At 38.5% G+C, this 20,303-nt stretch overlaps 1 protein-coding gene across 1 annotated transcript; it reads right to left on the reverse strand.

The window, feature by feature from the left end:
* Nucleotides 1-1,658: 1,658 nt before the first annotated feature.
* Nucleotides 1,659-15,011, reverse strand: slc4a1a (solute carrier family 4 member 1a (Diego blood group)). The gene is made up of 21 exons (XM_037791837.1): nt 14,836-15,011; nt 13,403-13,471; nt 13,203-13,258; nt 11,626-11,738; nt 10,531-10,577; nt 10,262-10,427; nt 10,033-10,168; nt 9,877-9,946; nt 9,748-9,790; nt 9,479-9,663; nt 9,193-9,400; nt 8,337-8,540; nt 8,099-8,247; nt 7,814-8,008; nt 7,476-7,721; nt 7,290-7,379; nt 5,783-5,949; nt 5,451-5,692; nt 5,185-5,354; nt 2,582-2,755; nt 1,659-2,479 (listed from the first exon to the last, which is right to left on the reverse strand). Exons 2-21 carry the CDS (start codon nt 13,424-13,426, stop codon nt 2,402-2,404), a joined length of 2,763 nt encoding a protein of 920 aa, XP_037647765.1. The 5' UTR covers nt 13,427-13,471; nt 14,836-15,011; the 3' UTR covers nt 1,659-2,401.
* Between the last annotated feature and the right edge of the window lie 5,292 nt (nt 15,012-20,303).

Genomic DNA, 20,303 nt, shown 5'->3' on the forward strand with positions numbered 1-20,303 from the left:
AATGTTGATATCATCGCACAGAGAGCAATGCACAAACATGGGAGCTTCACTGGTTTGTATGGAGTGTTCTAATAAATTAAGATATAATTGTAATAAATAATTATATGAACAAATATAATAGTATGTGTATGTATGTATATATTGCATGTGCATATTGTATATTATAAATAATAATATGCGCATATAAGAAAAGATAACAACTTGAATCAATATGATTAAATATGTAAGTAATTAATTGGTACTGTGAATAAGTTATATTATATATATTATATAATAAGTTATATTCTAAGTAATGAATTGGTGTTCTGGATTGATAACAAATTTATAGTTTGAAAAGGATAATTATATAATTAATTATTATATAATTAATTTATATTTCTGTATGACACAGATTAAAGGTAATAATTATAGTTAGAATAATTATAAATAATAATAATTATAGTTAGACAAATTTAGGAAAATTTAATTAGAGTATATGTATGGCTTAATAAGGAAGCTGTTTAATAATTAATAATTGACTTATGAAGAAGGGGTGGGATTACATAAGTTTATACTTCTTCTCACTCCTTTTCGAATATGTAAATCAAGGCATCAAGTGTTTGACAATTTCTTTTTCTTATGCTTTTCATTGTATGTAAATACTACTTGTTTCTGACTGTCCACTTGTTGGTATGATCATTCTTTTCTTTATTTTTTATTTTATTTTTTTGTATTCTACATGTTCGAAATAAATTTTGAAATGAAAAATGAAATGAATATAATATGACCATAAATTGGAAAATATTTATTATCTTTTCATTTTTTTAATTTAATTTAATAATTAATAATAATAATTTAATTTTTTAAATTTAATTTAATAATTACATTTTTTATTTTTTTTATAAATAAAAAAATATATAATTATATACATATAAAATAATTAAACATTTTTAATGTCCCTTTCCAAAGTCTGTATATTTAATATATATATTTTTTTCTCAATTACTGTTTAATTATTCTACTATGTCTGTCTGGCTGCAACATTTGATTTGCCAGTTAAAGACTTTTTGATGAAAGTAGCTCTATGAAATAAGATAAGTGATAAATAGAAACTGCTCAAATGAAATAAAGTGTTGTGACTGTAAGCAGAATGAAATAACAACATAATAGCTGATTTTTAAAAAAGTATTGTTTATTTCCCAATTTAATTTCATTGTCTGTAGTTATTCACATGATTATTTATTTAATTTGTTTCCACTTTTGCATATACAATACACATTTTTATGTTATCTGTAAAGGATTTGTATGATTTAACCTTCTCAGTCTGTTTTTATGCTTACTCTTGACCTAATCACCTTATTTAAATAAAAATAATAAAAAATGTACGTCTGAGCAAATTCTGACGCAATGCTGCTTAATTTAGCTGACTTGTCATAAAGTTTAATTTCTTATTTCAGGTAATAAAAAAAAAAGTATTTACGAAAACTTCTGGTGTTTTCCAAGTAGTAGTATTGAGAAGTTGGGTTTTACTTGATAACCTTGAATGCAGCATGTAGCTGAGTGGCAGGCCTCTTGGTTTAAGTGAACACCCCTCTCCTGTTAATTGGAGGATAAAATGATAAAAGTGAGCTGTGTGTGATGTGAACTATTGTATTTTCTAACGCATTAATGAAAACAAGCCCATAATGGATGTTTTTATTTTTAATAAAGTGAAAATCCATCCAATCCAAACAAGCATGTACAGTGTTTCAAGCACACAAGAACAGGCATAATAAGATACATTTACAAATAAGTTTTGCCCTGATTATATCATATATATACCCATTTCTCATCCCATTTTATAATCATCAAAGCAATTACACACTTAAAATCAGATATAAGTGTATTACACATATTTCTTTACATATCAGATATATCAAATGAGGCAAACACAACTGAAAAAAATGTTTGAGACTAAACAAAGGCTACTGTATGGGGGCAATCCCATGAAAATACATTATGTGTGTGTGTGTAAAGAGCTGAATAGATCAAATCTGCTTAATTTAAATAGCGAACATTAGGTTAGGTGGAATCATATTATTATAACATGGAATGATCTACAATGTGGCAGTTCAGGTAGTCACTTTAAAGCTATACTGTAGTTATGCACTAAAAGAAAAAACAAAATTATGAATGGATTTACCTCACGTCTTGAGGGAAAACACTTCTCATTTAAAGAAATCAAGTTTCCTGGTTGAAAAGATAACTCAATATTTAAGTTAAGTATGTTTAATGTATGTATTCTAGAAATGAGAGGTAATTTCCTTTAAAGATAAATAACAGAACAGAAAAGTTTGAAACTGTATATGTTTACAAATACATAGTTTTGATATTAAATGTTCACATAATTACTGAATTTGAAACATTAATGATATGGTGTTGTTTATGGCAGTGGGGACTCATCGTACACGTCTACCCCAGGTACCTCCTCAAACGTCACTTTGGCATCATCTGCGTCCAGCTGCAGCACAAACACATCCAGTTACAACAGAGAAACCTACATATCTAACAACACCATAATGTGTGCCTGAGACTGTAGTGAATGATGCAGAGATGTACTTACACATTTCATCTCCTTGGCAGTGAAGAGCGTGCCAGTCATTAACATGCGCAGAGGGATGGTGAGGATGAGAACAAAAGGCAGAGCCAGAGAGAAGGGACTCATCTTCACTATCCACAGGGCAGCCAGGCACACGAGCTGGATGAAAGTGAAGAGATGCATCTTCCGTGTAGGCACCTACACAAATGACAGCAGAGGAGAGCGTTAGCAGGGGATTATGAATGGAGCCAAAGACTAACATGAAAATGTACAAAATGCTAATTCACGTTAGGATGATTTACAGGGAGATTGTCATCAGCTAAAGAACACTGAAATAGAAGGGAACATAGGAACACCAATACAATCCAATGTGACAGTCCAGAGCCTCTGTTTGAAATGACTGTTAACATTTCTTATTGAAAAGAAACCACCACAAAGAGATGCAAAATGACTACAAAGGGACTCAAAACAACCAGAAAGAGACTCAAAACGAACACAGAGAGACACAAAACGATCACAAAGAGACTCATATCAACCACAAAAATATGAAACGACTACAAAGACATGCAAAATGGCCACAAAGACATTCATGACGACCAGAGAGAGACATGAAATGGCCACAAAGAGACTCAAAACAACCACAAAGAGATATAAAACATCTACAAAATGAACACTGGGAGACAGAAAAACAACAACAAAGAGACTCATATCAACCACAAAGATGTGAGACGACTACAAAGACATGCAAAATGGCCACAAAGACATTCATAACGACCAAAGAGAGACATAAAATGACTACAAAGGGACACAAAATGACCAGAAAGAGACTCAAAATGACTACAAAGGAACACAAAACGTCAACAAAGAGACTCAAAACAACTACGAAGACGTGAAATGACCACAAACAGATGCAAAATAGCCGCAAAGAAACCCAAAACGACCACAAAGAGACACAAAACTCTGGTTGTCCTGCTCCTATGGAGGGGTGGGGGGGGCCTTTTACATGTCTGTGCCCATTGTTTCATTATCCGTCCATGGTCTTGTGATATTTGTCCTCTGAGACTGCCACATACAAAATATTAGAAACATGTTTTCGTAATCATAATGACAAACTACAGGAACATGTTTTCATCCCAACTCGTCACATACCGGCGATTTGTCATGCACCTTGGTGTCACTTTAGGATTAGACAACAAAACAACTACAGTTAGGTTTAGGAAAGAACTACATGGTTGGGCTTAAAACTACTACGTTTGTACAGTGAAAATGACACTGAACGTTGTGAACACGGGACATGAACGAACAGCTGATTGTAACGTGATGCACGAGACACGAACAGCGGTCTCCTGGATCAAAGCCTTGTGTTTGTTGGGCCCATCCTCCTACCCTCTAGACATCTTTGTGTGTTTCTTTCGCTCTTCAAGTCACCACACTCCCGGCAAACTTTATCGGAGCGTTTACTGTTGCCGTGGATAGGTTTACATTATAGTTAATGGAACGCCTGGTGTGTTTCATACCGGTACTACAGAAATCTGTAATCGCAGAGAGCCATAAAGTCCCCATTTCTGATTGCTGTCGTCAGAAAATGTGACCCCACTGTACCTATCTATTGCTTTTCTTTTAGAGTTTTGTGAATATATCTTTGAATTAAAAATGTATGTTTTTCAACAATTTAGTTTTGTGTGTTTTCTGCCACATATTTGCCTAAATTTATTATACAGATACAGTGGGGTCACATTTTTTGATGACAGCGGAAAGAAATGGTGACCTCATGTGTGGCTGGCTCTCTGAGGTCACAGATTTGGATGTAACACCAGCACTAAAGGGGGCCTTGTGCTGCTTTACTGCACGCCGACGGCCATGACTAATGGTGCCTTCAAATGGGGTTGTGTTTACCGTATTCAAGACTCCATATGAACGCCCCCCGCTTGTCGTATTCACGACCTTGTAAGTGGAAAGTTTCTGAAAGCTCAGAGTTCACGAGTGGTGACGTGTTTGTTGACGTTGTCAGAAACGGCGGAGCCCATGGGAGTGAATTTTTCTGTACATTATAGGTGAATATATTGTAATTTTAGTTGTATATTGTAATTCTTCATAATTTTATAAAATGTCTGTGGAAAGTGTTGATACTCCTAACGGCCTCATCTTTTTCCTTTGTCATCATGCCTCTGCATTTCCTGCATTGTGTTACCCACTTGTTAGCTTGTTAGCCTCTGTGGCTTCTAGGTGCAGACAGCAACGTTAATATTGCTGTTGCTAAGCAACAATGTTCTCAACGCCAAGCATATGTGTACACGACTTCCCTCGTTGTAAACACAAGCTCATGAGTATCATTTGAAGGCACCAAAAGCCTCTGTATTTAACCCCCTGGGAATGAGAACGGGCAGATTACAGCCTTCAAAATGACCGTAGTGTTGAATTGAGACCTCTCAAGACATACAAGCAAGAAAAGTTCAATACAATATTTAACTATTCTTCTGGTATTTTAGTCTATACAGCAATATAGTGTGCAAATATTTGCAGATATATGGAACAGACACTGCATTTTCAGACATAAGGATCTTCCACATGAAAATATATTCCTAAACAGAGTGAAGTTCTGGTCTGTATTTGAGGAGGCTGCGTACCATGGTGGCGTAGGCGTCCGCGGGATGGTATTTCTTTGGTGTGATCAGCAGAAGCATCCTGTCCCACATCTGGATTCCACTCAGAGAGGTGATACCCATGTAGAGGAAGATACCGAACAAGGCTGTCATAGGAATCATCTTCAGAAGAGGTTCCATGAAAATAGAAACACCTAGGAGTCACAGAAAGTGAATGATTATTAAAGGAAAATGGTCATTTACTCTGAGTCTGCTGTGTCTGCATCAGCACTGAAGATGGCAGCACCTACCAACCATGATGGCCACCAGCATGCCACTGATCCTCTGCTCAAGCACCTTCTCGATCTCTGGTTTCGGGCCCTTGGTCATGACAGTGAGAGCATTGGCGTGGGTGACGGATCGCACGGTGGCAGCGCTCAGCCAGGGCACCCCGAAAATAGAGGCGACGCCCCCCATGATGACCAGGATGAGCAGATCGAAATGAAAACCGGATCCTTTCACCATCTTCCTCTCAGGTTTGCTCACAATCAGCCTGGCAATCAGACAACAGCAGGGTTCATTAGCTTCACCTGAAGTGATAGTGCAGACTGAATGCCATTATTTCAACTATAGCGTCACTCACGTGGTAATCTGGGACTCCAGGAAGATGAGGATGAAGACGAGCAGAGCTGGCACACAGCAGGCGAACATCATCCAGATGGGGAAGTTCTTCTTCTCTCCCATGGGGTTAATGAACCAGCCTCTGATTTGGGGGTTGGTCACCTCAATGCCTTTTGGCACAACCAGTTTCTACAAGGGGACAGAATGATTTTCATTCAGCTCATTTATCACCATAAAAATCACAGAAAGACAAATAAACAGAAATAGTTTAAGTTCAGTCGTATTTTAGAGAGATAAAATATAAAGAGGATTGTAACCAGAAACATAAACTTCCTTTTTATGAGCAGGAAGTCGGTTTTACAAAGATTTTTAGACAGACATTATTATAAACTCTAAGTATACATTGTGCATTTTGGCCTAAACTGTATACACTTCAGCTGCAAAACATTTATCTTAATGCACATGATGTGAGGCTTAAAGGTGCAGTGTGTAGGATTTGGCGGTATCTAGTGGTGAGGTTGCAGATTGCAACCAACTGAAACTTCTACCGTGTGCCAAGCGTGTAGGAGAACTAGGGGTGTGAATCACCAGAGGACCCACGATATGATATTATCAAGATACTTCAGTCATGATACAATCTTATTGCGATTTTAAATATTTTGCTATATGCTGAGTATTGTGATAAGATATATTGCGATTTATTACCTTTTTTTGACTGCAAATTATGCAGTTTGTCAACATCTGTTTTGTCTTAGTAGATACAGTTTTCACTCTGTTCATCTCAGAGTTTTCATTCACATATCTTGAGGTCAGAGGTCAAGGAACCCCCTTTGAAAATGGCCATGCCATTTTTTCCTCGCCAAAATGTGTGTAAATTTGGAGCGTTATTTATTGTTCTTCTGGACAAGCTAACCTGACATGGTTGGTATCAATTGATTCCTCGGGTTTTCTAGTTTCATATGATACCAGTATTTTCACTCTAGCTTTAACTGAGGTTGTAGTGGCCTAATTGACTGCTACAACCTCTGAAATACACAATAGTGACCGAACCCACCAGCGGACTGTTAGCTTGTTAAGAAGTTAATAGTTTATATAATAAAAGGTCAATACTTGACATCCGTGTATCAATACAATATTGCCACACAAAGAAATGTGATACTATGCTGTATTGATTTTTTCTCCCACCCCTAAGAACTACGGTAGCTGTCACGAAAACCCGAACGGCCCACTCTAAAGGCAGTGTTTGGTTTGTCCATTCTGGACTACTGTAGAAATATGGAGGCCCGCTCCGTATGTAGATATAAACGGCTCATTCTAAGGGAACAAAAACACAATGATTCTTATTTCCAGGTGATTATACACTAAAGAAAATATACTTATTAATATTACATTCCATTTCTGCCAATAGCTCCCCCTAAATGCTACATACTCTGCCTTTAAGAGTTTTTTGTTTTTATAAAAAAGATATAAGCATTATTAGAACTTATTTGAGATGACTTAACTTACCACAACACAACACAACTACTCACCTGAGTGTAAGCATCCTCAATGCTGATATCAATAGCAATCATGAAGAAAATAGCAATGGGGACACCGAAATCTCCGATCAAACGACGGAGCTAGTGAGACACCAGGACACACCATGGTCAAAATCACAGAGCCTACTTAGTCTTTTCAAAACTACACAATCTCTGGACATAGGAAGTTGAACTCACCGGGCCGGGGAAGTAATGACCATTTTTAAAATGGCGAAGGAAGAACGCAATGAAGAAGCAGCCAAACATCAGGCACATAGACAGCAGGGCAGTGTTGGGGTAGGCCCTTTCGATCTCCTTCTCATGGATGGTTATGTTACCTTCGTGATCGGTCACGGTGTGCTCTATGACGATTGGGTGGAAGGGGTTGTCCAATGTCATGTTCAGATGATCGTAGTTCAGGACCAGAGGGTGGGCTTGGAAGATCTGTGCAACAGCAGATGAGAAGTCAGAGGAAGCAAAATAAGAGACAACACATGAGGCCATTATAGGATGTGAAGATGATGAGGGGAGGAAACCTTCATGAGCTTATAGAAGGTCTCATAGATGAAGATGAGAGAGATGAGGATGGAGAAGATTTCCTGAGTGAAGCGGGAGATGAATCTGACCAGGAAGCTGCCTTCCACGGCCACGATGATGACCACGATCACTATCAGCCACATCCCCACCCAGATACGGCCCACAATGTACTCCATCTCCTGGGACTTGCAGAACTAGCATGGAATGGAAAAAAAGATGCTGATGAAGGAAAAAAAAAATAGCTAATAAAAGATTCATTTCAACATGTGAAAACTCATACGTACAGCGTAAAACGCTTCCTCAAACACCAGCAGTGGTCCAGAGAAGCCGATGACGAGGACGGGCTGGGCGGCGATGAGGCAGAAGATGATACCCTGGATGCTGGTGGAGATCATAAGCTCTGACACGCCCATCATTCTATCCGTTTTGTCAGCTGACAACAGAGAGAATTATGAATAATATCAAAGGTCAGGAAACAAATGAATTGAGCTGCACAACTCTCTATCTGCGTCTCTCTTTTACCCAGAAGCCCTCCAAAGGTGATGGCCGGGGACAGGGCGGCGAAGTAGATGAAGATGACGGCAGCGAGGACCTGAGGGTTCAGAGCGTCTGTGTAGTCGCTGAGGTAGTGGCGGTAACGGCGCTTCAGGTCCTTCACCATCCCACCGAAAGGATAGCCTGTACGGGCCAGAGGGTCCTCCCGAGGCTCCTGTGGAGCTTTCTCAGCTGGACAAACAAACCAAACTGACTGATTAGTATTGATAACACTATATCTACTGCTTTTAAGATAAGGTTGTTTTATACAGGTTTTTCTAATTTCTCCAGTGGAGGCTTCATTTGTCTGTTTTCTATGAGTAAGTGAATACAATTTAAAGGTGCTATATGTACCAATGTTTGAGCTGATCTCAAAATTTAGACCACATTTCCCATAAAACCTTGTTAGTTCCTTTTGCAACATTTTTCCACCTCCAACCCTGTTCTTTTCTCTGTCATGTACCTGAAGTCAACTTCTTTTAGCATTTACTGGAAAAAACAGCACCGGGAAAAAAAGTTGTATTTCAGTTAAAGGAGTGGACTTAGGTTATAATAGTTTTCTAATTTTCAATTAGGTTTTATTGTATTTTAATTTTAACTTTTTGATTTGATTTTAATTTAGTGTTAGTTAGTTTTCAGAGTGCATTTGCTAGTTTTAGTTTAGTTTTTCAGAAAGGTTTAATTTTATTTTTCATATATTTAGTTTTAGTTTCCCAGTAGTTTTAGTTTGTTTTTGTTAGGGCCAACTATAATGAATGTGTAGGAATGGCCACAATGTTTAATGTTTAATCTTCGCACTACTTCAGTATGTGACGAGTTGGGATGACGTATGAAATATGCTGACCTATGGCCCGGTCACCGAAGGCTAGGCGGGTGTCGATTGGACGGAGTCTCTCACGCAGCATCTTCTTCTGGAAATTGATGATTGGCTCAAGCATGTCCTTATCTTGGATCTCAGTGGGAGGGATCACAATGCTGCAGTCCATGAAGTCAGCGATGGCGTTGGTCAGATCTCTGTCCGTCTGGGCTAAGAAGGCCTCCAGGCAGAACACCTGTGAGAGCAGAACGATTTTATTCACCTGCACCATAAATACACAAATATTCTTTATCGGTTCGTTTTCCTCTCTCACCCAGTCGGCCATCAGAGCACCCATGGCACGGCCAGTTTCGCTGTAGTCCATCCCGCTCTGGCTAGGGCCCACCAGCATAAAGACGAAGCGAACGGGGACAGGGGACTCCAGGGAGGAGTTCATCACCATAGAGTCAGCCAGTCTCACAAAACCCACAACTGGTTTCTCCAGGGTGTCCAGGACACCTATCAAAAAAAACGAACACTCTTTTAGCCACATCTGCTCCAGAAACACACATGGAGACACATAACTGAATAACTTGAACGTACCTGAGAGGACAATTGAAGCCTCCATGTTGTCAGAGGTGTCTCTCTGCAAGAAGAATGTTATAATATGATACTGATGATCAGCCAAATGATAAGGTAGATAAAACTGTATTAAAAAAACTAAATGTTTACCTTCTTGGTTACAGAAAAGGTCTGCATCTCAATGTCTCCAGAGGGAATAACCTCAGCTGCCTCAGACTGACTGGATAGACAAATAAAATGAGAATAAAGTGCATGCTGCAGACAATTTCTATGACTATGGAAAGAAATAGAGAAATGGTGTGTTACCTGCGTCTCATGAGGAGAGCTCTCAGCAGGTCGTCACGATCGCTGGCGCGAATCTCATTCTTGCTCAGCAGCTCATCGACCACCTTCTCAGCCACAGCAGACAGACTGCTGGCGTTCAGGTCGAGGATGACGGCACCTGAGTACATTTGAGTTGCCTTTAACTCGTCGTATTCATCAAACTAAAATTGATTTTATCACATCGTTTGCACAGATTTCATCTAAAAGTCACCTGTGCTCATGGTCTTGCGGAGCTGAATCAGGCTCTTGAAGGTGAGGTGGGAGACATGAGAAGGACCCCATGTTCCTGTGGCGGGGTTCAAGTTCTCCTCGTAGCCGACCCAGCGGCCGGTCTCCTGCCAGGTGTTGCCCTGGAGCTCATTCAGCTCCACATAGGCCTGTGGTAATGCAATGTGGTTAGTTAATAAACACACTAGTGGATAATATTAGTTTACATTAATGATCTTTTATATCTGATAAGTATGAAGAATGTCGACTAACTTGAGCATCCCCTCTCGTGGTGGCGTTGGTGTTCAGGTTCAGATAAGCTGAAATAAAGAAGTTTGTGGAAGATTTTCAGATTCCTTTACTGAAGTATAAGTAGCACTATACAATACTTCACTACAAGTAAAAGTATGTAAGTATTATCATCATTGTGTAATAAAATGCTCCCTGTCAGTGCTTTACTGTTATTTATTACGCGGCTGTGTTGAATACTCAGTTCTGATTGGTCAATCACGGCATTCTACGGTCTGTTATTACTTTGTAACAGACCGTAGCTATGTATAACAGACCGTTGCTATGTATAACAGACCGTTGCTATGGGCGCAGTCCTGACCGTTTTCGTGTCAAATTATTTATTTCTTAAGTAAGTAGCCGTGTAATAAGCGGGATAATGTACAGCTAGCGGGTTGTTGTTGTGAAATAAACCCCTTCAGGGCGGTGCAAGATCACATCGCATCGCCCTGTCGGGGTTTATTTCACGACAATGACCGGCTCTTACATTATCACTTACATTTGATGTTTCTGGATTAATATTGCTGCTGCATAAATGTGTATGTTGCATTTTACTGCTGTAGATGTGTATGTTTGTGCTAATTTTAACTCTTTTATATACTGTTGGGTAGTTTAATCTACAGCAATGCATCATATCGTCATATGTTCATAAAAACAGCCTGTTATCAGCTTTGTGATGATGCATTTTTCAGCTGATCCAAGAGGATTTTTAAATAGTTTATTTATTTATATTAAGAAGTAGGACAATTATCTCAACCCATAAAGGAACACTTCATCCTTCAGTTAATCACAAATATTAAACATCTAGAGATACATGGTTTTCACTGGACAAAAAGGGTATGAATAATTGTAATTTACAGAGTAACTAAAGCTGTCAGACAGACGTAGTGGAGTAAAAAGTACAACATTTACCTCTGCGATGTAGTGGAGTAGAGGTAGAGTACAAAAAACCTTGAACTTGAACTCATAGTACTTGAGTAAATGTACTTTGTTACATTCCACCACTGCAGAAAAGTGATGTGTGCATAGATATAAAACATCAAGTCGCCAGCGGCTGCATGGCCTGCGAGGGGAACCTACCCTCTGAATCACTGGGGATGACGATGGCCATAGGTGGCTCATTCTCCTCCTCCTCCTCCTCTTCCGGCCTCTTCCATTCCAGGTCATAGATGACGCTCTGACCTGGTGGAGTCCTGGTGGTGTGGACAAACAGAAACATCAATAAAGACTAAGGATGAGCACGAATGCTTCTCACCAACATCTTCTAATGTCTCACCTCAAATCAGCCCCGATAGGGAGAGGAAATGTGGGGATTTTTTTAGAAATTGCACTCCCATAATTGTGTCTAAGTTAAATTGACTTTGAAGCCTGTAATTGTAGATAGCAATTATTTTTATTTATAAATTATTATATTTAGTTTTCAAATGAAAAACACCCCATGTTTCAATTTTGTGTACTATTTTGACATTGAAAAAAGCTGAAAAAATTGGATGATTCTGTAAAAGTAAAGCAAAAGATGACAGTGTGAACTGCTGCTTTAATGTGATCCTAAATAAAGGAAAAAATGCTTGAACCCTAAAAATAAAATTTAAAAAATCCATAAAATCCATCCAAGTGAAGGTCTCAGTTTAGGCTGATCAACTTCTCCATTACTGTGAAATGATGCTGTTAGTGCTATTCTGTTCTTCGCCACAAGAGGGCAAGATTGCTCAACACATTCCTTATCATCGACTGCTTGGAGTACTGGGTTAAATGCCCTGAGTTTAGACTATTGGGCATATTTACCTCCATTAAAAATACCTCCTCTCTAATGCTGCTTTCACATTATGGGGATGTGATTAACCACTTCCGGAATTGTGAATGATCATTTATGTCAAGATCCAAGTTTTAAATGTGTCCCTATACCCTGTTCCTTTATTGTAATTTTGGTAAATACTTTTTATAGTTGTCAGATTGAACGCTTGCAACATGACCCTCACCTTAAACCTGCATTTATTGAGTTTTGTTGGCCACTTGGGGGCAGTGCACACAAGCTGTCTGACAAAACATTATCACCTTAATCAGTTGTTATGGTGAACTTGTTAGCAGTTAGCTATTTATACACTCCACAGATACAATAGCTTTCATTTGAATTTGTATTAGGCGCCACCTGATGAATGTAAGTCCAATATTCACTCTCTTTTTAGCTCTGGTTTGGTCTCCACCAACTTCTGAGGGAAATATCTGACTCTTTAGCTGCTACATGCGCCACCATGTTCATGAGCTAGTCTGTCTAGTGCTGGGAAGGGAGCTTTTAAGTGGGTTTATCAGCGCATTTTTACTTAAAAAATGAATCAAATTATGAAAATGACGCTCCTTAAAACCAAAACAATTAGCTAAAAGAAGCTAAATAGCTCTGTAGAGCTGAGGGCAACTGATTCTCTGTGGGTTCATCATTAAATGTGACTCCTTTTGCACTATACAAAGTCTCATAATCACTTGTTTGGAGTGACTTGTTTGGGTGGTGCACATCTTGAGAACCTGACATGCTCAGTTCAGGGCAAGAAAGACCTTTTATCGTTTAGTCTTATCAGAAACAGATGTCCAGGTAAAGTTACAGTACATGTACAGCAGAGTACTGCAGAAACAGAGAGGCCTAAATGAGAGAAAGGACTCACAGTCTCAGTGGAGACGGGAAGGCTGTGTCGTTTTCTTCATAGGACACATCACTGCCCTAGACGAGAGGAAGAAGAATTAACAGAAGAAAGTTGGATGAAAATTGAACGATGAAGGGAACATATGTATTGCTGCTAAGATTTATTGAACACATCAAACTTCACAGTCTCCACCCGGACCAATTCTCCAAGATCGGACTAACCTCGAAACTGAAATTGTTTTCCATTGATGTTTTTCAGATGTTGAACTCTCGGGTACTTTTATGCATTCCCTAAGACAGAAAAAGAATGAATGAACATACAAAAAACAAGTATATAGTAATTATATGAGATACAACACAGTTAGAAATAACCAACGACTCAATGGGGACCATTAATATTAAATCTTCTTCTTTTTACTGCTGATTTGGGAGCCCTGGGTTTTGACATACTTTTAATGCAAGCAGCATCCAAAACACAGAATTTACTATAAATATATATCATATTCTTGCATTAATCATAGTAAAAGTACCATTATGCTGTAGTCAACTTGACTCAGCCACTACAGAGACCTTTAAGGCCTGCTTTGAGCCTTTTTAAGGCCGCGTTGATGAGGGTACCGCCATCTACCACCACACACATGCTAAGCCTGCAGAGCCACGGCTCAGGACAGATAGTCAACCAGCCGTTGAGAATGTGAACTTCGTTATAGTTTAAATAGAAGTCATACTGCTCCTTATCTTTGGGTTACACCCTTCTTCAACCAGACAACTCTGTTTTGCAACAGTACAGTGAAAAACTTGAAATACAGCTACTGTAACAGCAAACACGATCACATTTAGACGGGAATATGCAAAATTAACAGTGGCTTTTTTGCAAAATTGCAATTGAAGATATTTCTTAGCAGATAGCCTAAATAGAGGCAAGGTAATTTCGCATTCACATTACACATGCACAAAATTGATAAGGAATGATAGATAGTTATGCTTGAAAGAAACACATCTGCACATTAACAAGAAATTGCCATTTATAGGGAACAATTCTTCACCCTGTACCACTGACAATATACAGAGATTTTAGCACAAAGTCAAAATAAGTGCAGCGAACTATGAAAACCCAAAGATCATAATCCCATTTGACCTTGACCTTAAATTACTTAAAAATGCTTGAACTGTCTTTACAGAAAATGTGCACAACAAACATCTTTGTTTGTAAAGATTGGTGTTTGCCTTCGACCAAAGAAATTCTCAGTCGACTAATACTCATACGATTTTGTCTCGAATCGACAGATCTGTAAAACGGAGTTTCTCCACAAAGAATCACACTAAAGCACCACTTTAAATATTGTCTTTACCAGAGATGTGCTTATAAGTTTCTTGGAAATAAGTCATTCAGCGGTAAAAAAGCATAAAAAATGACTAAATAAATCTTAGTCGACTAGGACCAAGACGGCAGCCCTTTGTAAAGATTAATATTCTCTCCCTAAAAAATAATTTGAGCTCAAGAAAACATCTTCCCGCCCTTAACTTACAAGCATGGCAAAGACATTAAAGGTTAGATTCTGCTCCTCTCCAATCAGGGTTCATTCAGATATCCATCCTGTTTGACCTCTACCCTCTGTCTCTAACCCCTGTCCAGAGGAAGCCACACCCCTTACCTGCATGCAGGTACACCCAGCTGGTCTCCAGCACTGGAAAAAGGACGATCTCTGCTCGGTCGGCCTAGACGAACCCGTTGACAAACTGAGCCAGGACAAACCAAAAAGATGAGTACAGAGAGAATTCGAGCAGAGCGGGAACACCCATATGAAACTACGTCGACCCTACGTCTACGCGCTGGACCCCACAACCCCTCTGGTTGCTGAGCAACCTGGCGGGGGGGTGGCAGAGATAAGGCCTGTGTGACAGACAGACAGCGCTATCGACCAGCGACACCTTGAGACAGGGATATCCCAACCCTAGTTTGACCACTCCGCCCTCTAAGCATGAACCAGGTCCAAGTCTGGACATGGGTAGTAAGAGGAACCTGTTTGGTCCTGCAGGCCTAACCTCATGCTGTCTGAGGGGCACACGGGGAGTAAAGAGGCTAAAAAGGGGGGCACATACAGTATCAGGAGTACAGCATCTTAGTACGTCATGTTGTGTACGTATACTGGGGATTCCCTCAGGGGGGTAGTTCCTCTACTGCTGATTATCTTTGAGCAAAGTCATGAGATAAACACATAAACCCAACTTTTTTTATCATTGCAGTCCTCAAACTCACCTGGTTTGTTTCTCGTATGGTCCATGTGACATGGCAGCGACAGGGTTGGACATCTTCTGTAGCTGAGTGGAGATGGATGCTGGTGGTCCAACCCAGTTTGAGGACAGATACTAAGACACAACGAAGCCTGGATGACTGGTGAAAGAGAGAAACATCAGACACAGATTATTAAAACTAATAAAAAGCAACATAAAACAAGGGGATGTGAACCAGAAAAAAATAAAAAATAATTTTAATAAAACAGGTATAAAACATTGTCACTATTCTCTGGTCTATTCTAAAGGACTTTAATTTATATATAAACAATCTGTCATCAAACACGTTTTGATGACATCAAGCAGCATAAACGAGAGTACAGTACCTTAAACTGGAGGTTCCCAACCTTTTTGGCATGTTTGAAAAGAAGCCATGTTTACGTCTGTGAGGCCTCGTCACAGGTTATATCACCTTAGTCTGGACACAAGCAATTAGACCATTCATTGTACCTCCTCACACTAAGAAGGACTCTGTGAGAAGATGTGAAAATATTAAATATCTCACAAGATAAAAGAAAACATTAGATAAAAAGAAACATCATTTTGAGTAACTTGTGTAAATATTGTAATTTTGCACTCTTATGAACCATTTGGTGAAAAATAAATACACTTTTATTGATAATTTAATTCCATACCAGCATTATTTAAAGTTTTATCTTGTTTATTTGTCATTTTTATTATCAAACTTTCAAACAAATATTAGAGTCAATAAGTAATGCTGCTTTGCTGCTAAGCTAGCTGGGCTATTTAATCGTGGCAACAGTTCATTCACAACAACAAAAAAGAAAAACAAAGTGTGAATATGATGTAAAACAGCTATAAATGTAGTGATATCAATCAGGTACAAAATATAGATAACAGATCAAATGTAAAATGGTCTTGCTGTGTAAAATATGTCAACTGTGGATAAGCGGTGATGTCAATCTGGTCCACAGTAAATAGTGTACATAATATACACAAATGTTTGAAATCGCCTGCCACAAAAGCTTGATTGGGTCCAGCCAGATGGCTGAGAGGACTACTCTATATGTTTTAATCATCTTTGATGCTTTTAGGTTGTAGAGAGTCCTGACAGATGTTAGTTTGTATGAAGGGTTTGTTTTGTACATGGAGAACAAAACGCTGAGAGAAAGTGCAGAAAGAGACAAAGATCCCTCTGAGCAACAGTTCAATAAAAATAGAAGAAGACACCAGTCATTGGTAAAAGATACTGCATCAAAATGTGTGCAGATTTAAACAGAAACAGGTTTCTGTTTAGGTGTCACGTGCACAGTAATGCAGCCTATTACAATGTGTTGCTTTAATGAAGCTGTTCTTCAAGCTTCACAAGAGAAATAGGTTAGTCTACGGTTAGCATTATTGGAATATCAGCTGAACATACTATGGACTGATGAAATCACAGTTCAAACCTCTGAATTCAACCACTGAATAAGCTGCAGAGGACCCAAAGAAAACATATGTAGAGCCCAATTGCACCGTTGTGGTTCAATAATGATCGAGGGTCATGAAACACTGTGGGGACGACAACTAAATGGAAGTTTTAATCATTTAATTATTTTTGTTTTGGGGACATCACTATTTCAAATGTAAATAATACATTTGGTGTCTGAATTACACAGTTTTTTTTTTGTTAAAATAGACATTATTGAAGGAAAGAATAAAAACATCAATATAACAACTGATTCCAAACTTCTGAACGGTAGTGTAAATATACACTATATAGTCAAAAGTAACTGATAAAGAGGAGTTATTCTTTGATTGGGGTAATAATACAAAATCTTTAAAAGAGGTAAAATAAAAAATGGATGAGGTATAGGATGATCTCTAAAGGTCTCTTAGGGACAAAAGCCTCCATTCTCTCTCTAACACCCCTGATAACCGATTTCAGCCTCCGGTCTCAATGACGCAACATGTGGCTCTTTGTAAAATGCATGTAGTCATATGAACTTCATGGCTATAGGCCACTGAGTGAGTTAACATGAACAAGTCCATTGTGTGGAGAACATCATCAAGTCACGTGAGATCTGATAAGTAACCGACAAAGGGAACAAGAATGAGCATTCGTCACGGGGTTTGATGTCGATAAATCCGTGAGAAAAGAAAAGGTGATGCTTGATTTCACAACTCCTGAAACTAATAAGGAATGCAGGGAGGAAGTGAAGTGTTTGTTAGGGATGGGCATTAGGTAATTACAGAACAAATGCAGACAGTGTTAAGGAAGTGTCACTGTTTATCATCTGAGTGTGTTAGCATGCCAACATTAGTTAATAGCACTGAGGCTGATGGGGATGTCAGTAGTTTTGCAGGTCATAACCCTTTTGGACATTCAATTGTGCTAAATGAAAGATCAGGGATCAAAGTGATTATACTGACAACTACCACACAGTGAAAATACAAACATACACCCCACAGTGAGGCCCCCATCTACAGACACTGTGTCTCAGGCCTGTTATCACCCGTTTGTGGAAGCTATCTGCTGCGTCCATGTGTGTCAACATACAGCATACAGACACTCCCAGTCTTCATATAGACGTTTTCATATCCACACACTCATAATCTTTAGCCTTAACGCATTATTTTTTATGAAATGTAAAGCAAACAATGTCAAATTCAGATATAAAGACAGTTTGACATCTTGCTTTATGCAGTGCAAGATATGAAAATGCACAAAATAACAGACAATATAATGTGTAACAATCTAGTTTTAAAGGATATAACATAAAGCATCTATAATGTAAGCGCCAGGGCATGTGGGTGAAATGTGATTTGGACTTTTTAAGAAAACAAAAAGGATGTGAAGGAAACCTAAGTGGCTGAAATACATCGTGTAGTTGATTATGACACTGCTGAGGCATCTAAATTAAAATGCCACTGTCGAACAAAGACAAAACACCAAATTCACATGGCTACAGTGCGTATAAAAAGCATTCTCTGCAAGTTTCATTGTCTTACAACATTGAATCAAAGTAGATTTAATGTGGCTTTTTTCACACCGATCAATAGAAAGAGACAGATTTCAACCAAGTGATCTAAATTAATACAAAATACATGTTTGCATAAGTATTTGCTCCCTTTAATAGGAGGATTTAGAAGTCACATAATTAATGTGCGTGTGTTCTAGGGGTGGGGGAAAAAATCTACACAGCATAGTATCGCGATACATGGACGTATCAATCTTTTATTATATAAACTAGTAACCTCTTAACAATCCGACATCCCGGCTGCTATTCTGTCTATCAGAGGTTGTAGTGGACTCATAATATGCAGTTGAAAAAGGTAATAAATAGCGATATGTCTTATCGCAATACTCAGCATATCGCAACATGTTTATAACCGCAATAAGATTCTATCGTGGGGCCTGTGGTGATTCCCACCTCTAGTGTGTACAACTGCACCTGTATCTGTAAGGTCCAACTTGAATGCTTTTATAGGCCTTGTCCATTTTCAAACCTCTAACTGGCAGACTAACTAAGGCAGCACAGAGGGCCTCTATCAGCTTTAGAACAAGCAGGCCGCTGTGAGTTATCACTGAGAGCCAGAGCCAGCACCAAAGACCCACCTAGTCACAGAGTACTGCACTAAACTACACAAGCTGCCATCCATTAACAAGTACAGTGTGAGTCATCTGCTGCGTTTCCACCCAACTTTTAGTGAAAAGGCCCCGTAAAATGTCCCTGGAACTTAATTTAGATCCTGGTCCCTGCGGTTCAACTGCAAAAAGTTCCTCAAAAGGTTCTTAGTTTTGGGGGGAAAGTTCCTGCGGTGGAAACGGGGCTCTTGTGACTTCACTTCAACTATACGATTATTCAAGTCAGAATACTAGTAAATACTTACTCATGCTGTATGTAGATAGTGTATTTATCAGTGCTTATCATTTTTATATATTCCCACTGACTCTCCATCTAGAAATAATGATACACAATATTAATTTAATAATGTTCTCAGTGGAGACTAGATTTATCTTTTGTTAATTACAACAACTTTAGTGTTTAAAAAGTAGTATGTACTGTATCCTGAATATGAGGTCAAATATTCTCATTATTTACTGCATTAAAAAATCAATTAGTAACAGAGGATATTGTGAGAACACCCTCCAGGGTTGCAGCAGTTTTTTCCAAATGCTGCATACGGGTGTCTTCATTTGAGTTCCATGTATTTGACCTCAGTATCTTTTCTTCGAGCTAGGGGACGCCAGAGGACAAATACTGAAGGTGGGAGTCTTTGTTGACGTTGGCGCCCCTTAGTGTAACCAATGCGGAAGAAACCACAGACTTAAATGATTTATCTTTTGCTCTGCGTGACATGCAGGATTTTCAAAGCATAAAAGAATATAATGATTTCCATGAACTACCCTTATCTATCCGGTTTTGCAATACTGAAAAGTCTTCTTTAATTTTTCATCTATTAATCTGATTGTATGGTTAGATGTTGTCTGGGTTTGTTATATGTTTTCTAGCTTTATTTTTGAGGGTAACATTAAATGCTTATCCTGTATTAATCGAAATTAAAATGATTGAAAGAAAGGGTCAGTCTTTTTTGTTGTTCCAACGATAAACATACAATTTAACAATCATAAGAATCATTTAAGTCTTCCTTAAATCTTAATTTGTATTGTCTGAAATGTCACTTCTGTGTAGGTGCAAAGAGGAACTGGAGCATAAAAATAACACTTGTTTATGTTCAGCATTCCTTGAATGGTACACCATCACCCCACCCAGCTAGGAATTTTTAGATAATAGGAACACATTACTGTACAGGAAGTAAAGGCTAATTAAAGTGCACTTACAAAAGATATGTGCATAGTCACGCTCTTGTGTCTGTAATCATT

The sequence above is a fragment of the Sebastes umbrosus genome, chromosome 14 (genome assembly GCF_015220745.1).
Source record: "Sebastes umbrosus isolate fSebUmb1 chromosome 14, fSebUmb1.pri, whole genome shotgun sequence".
NCBI classification, from domain to species: Eukaryota; Metazoa; Chordata; class Actinopteri; order Perciformes; family Sebastidae; genus Sebastes; species Sebastes umbrosus.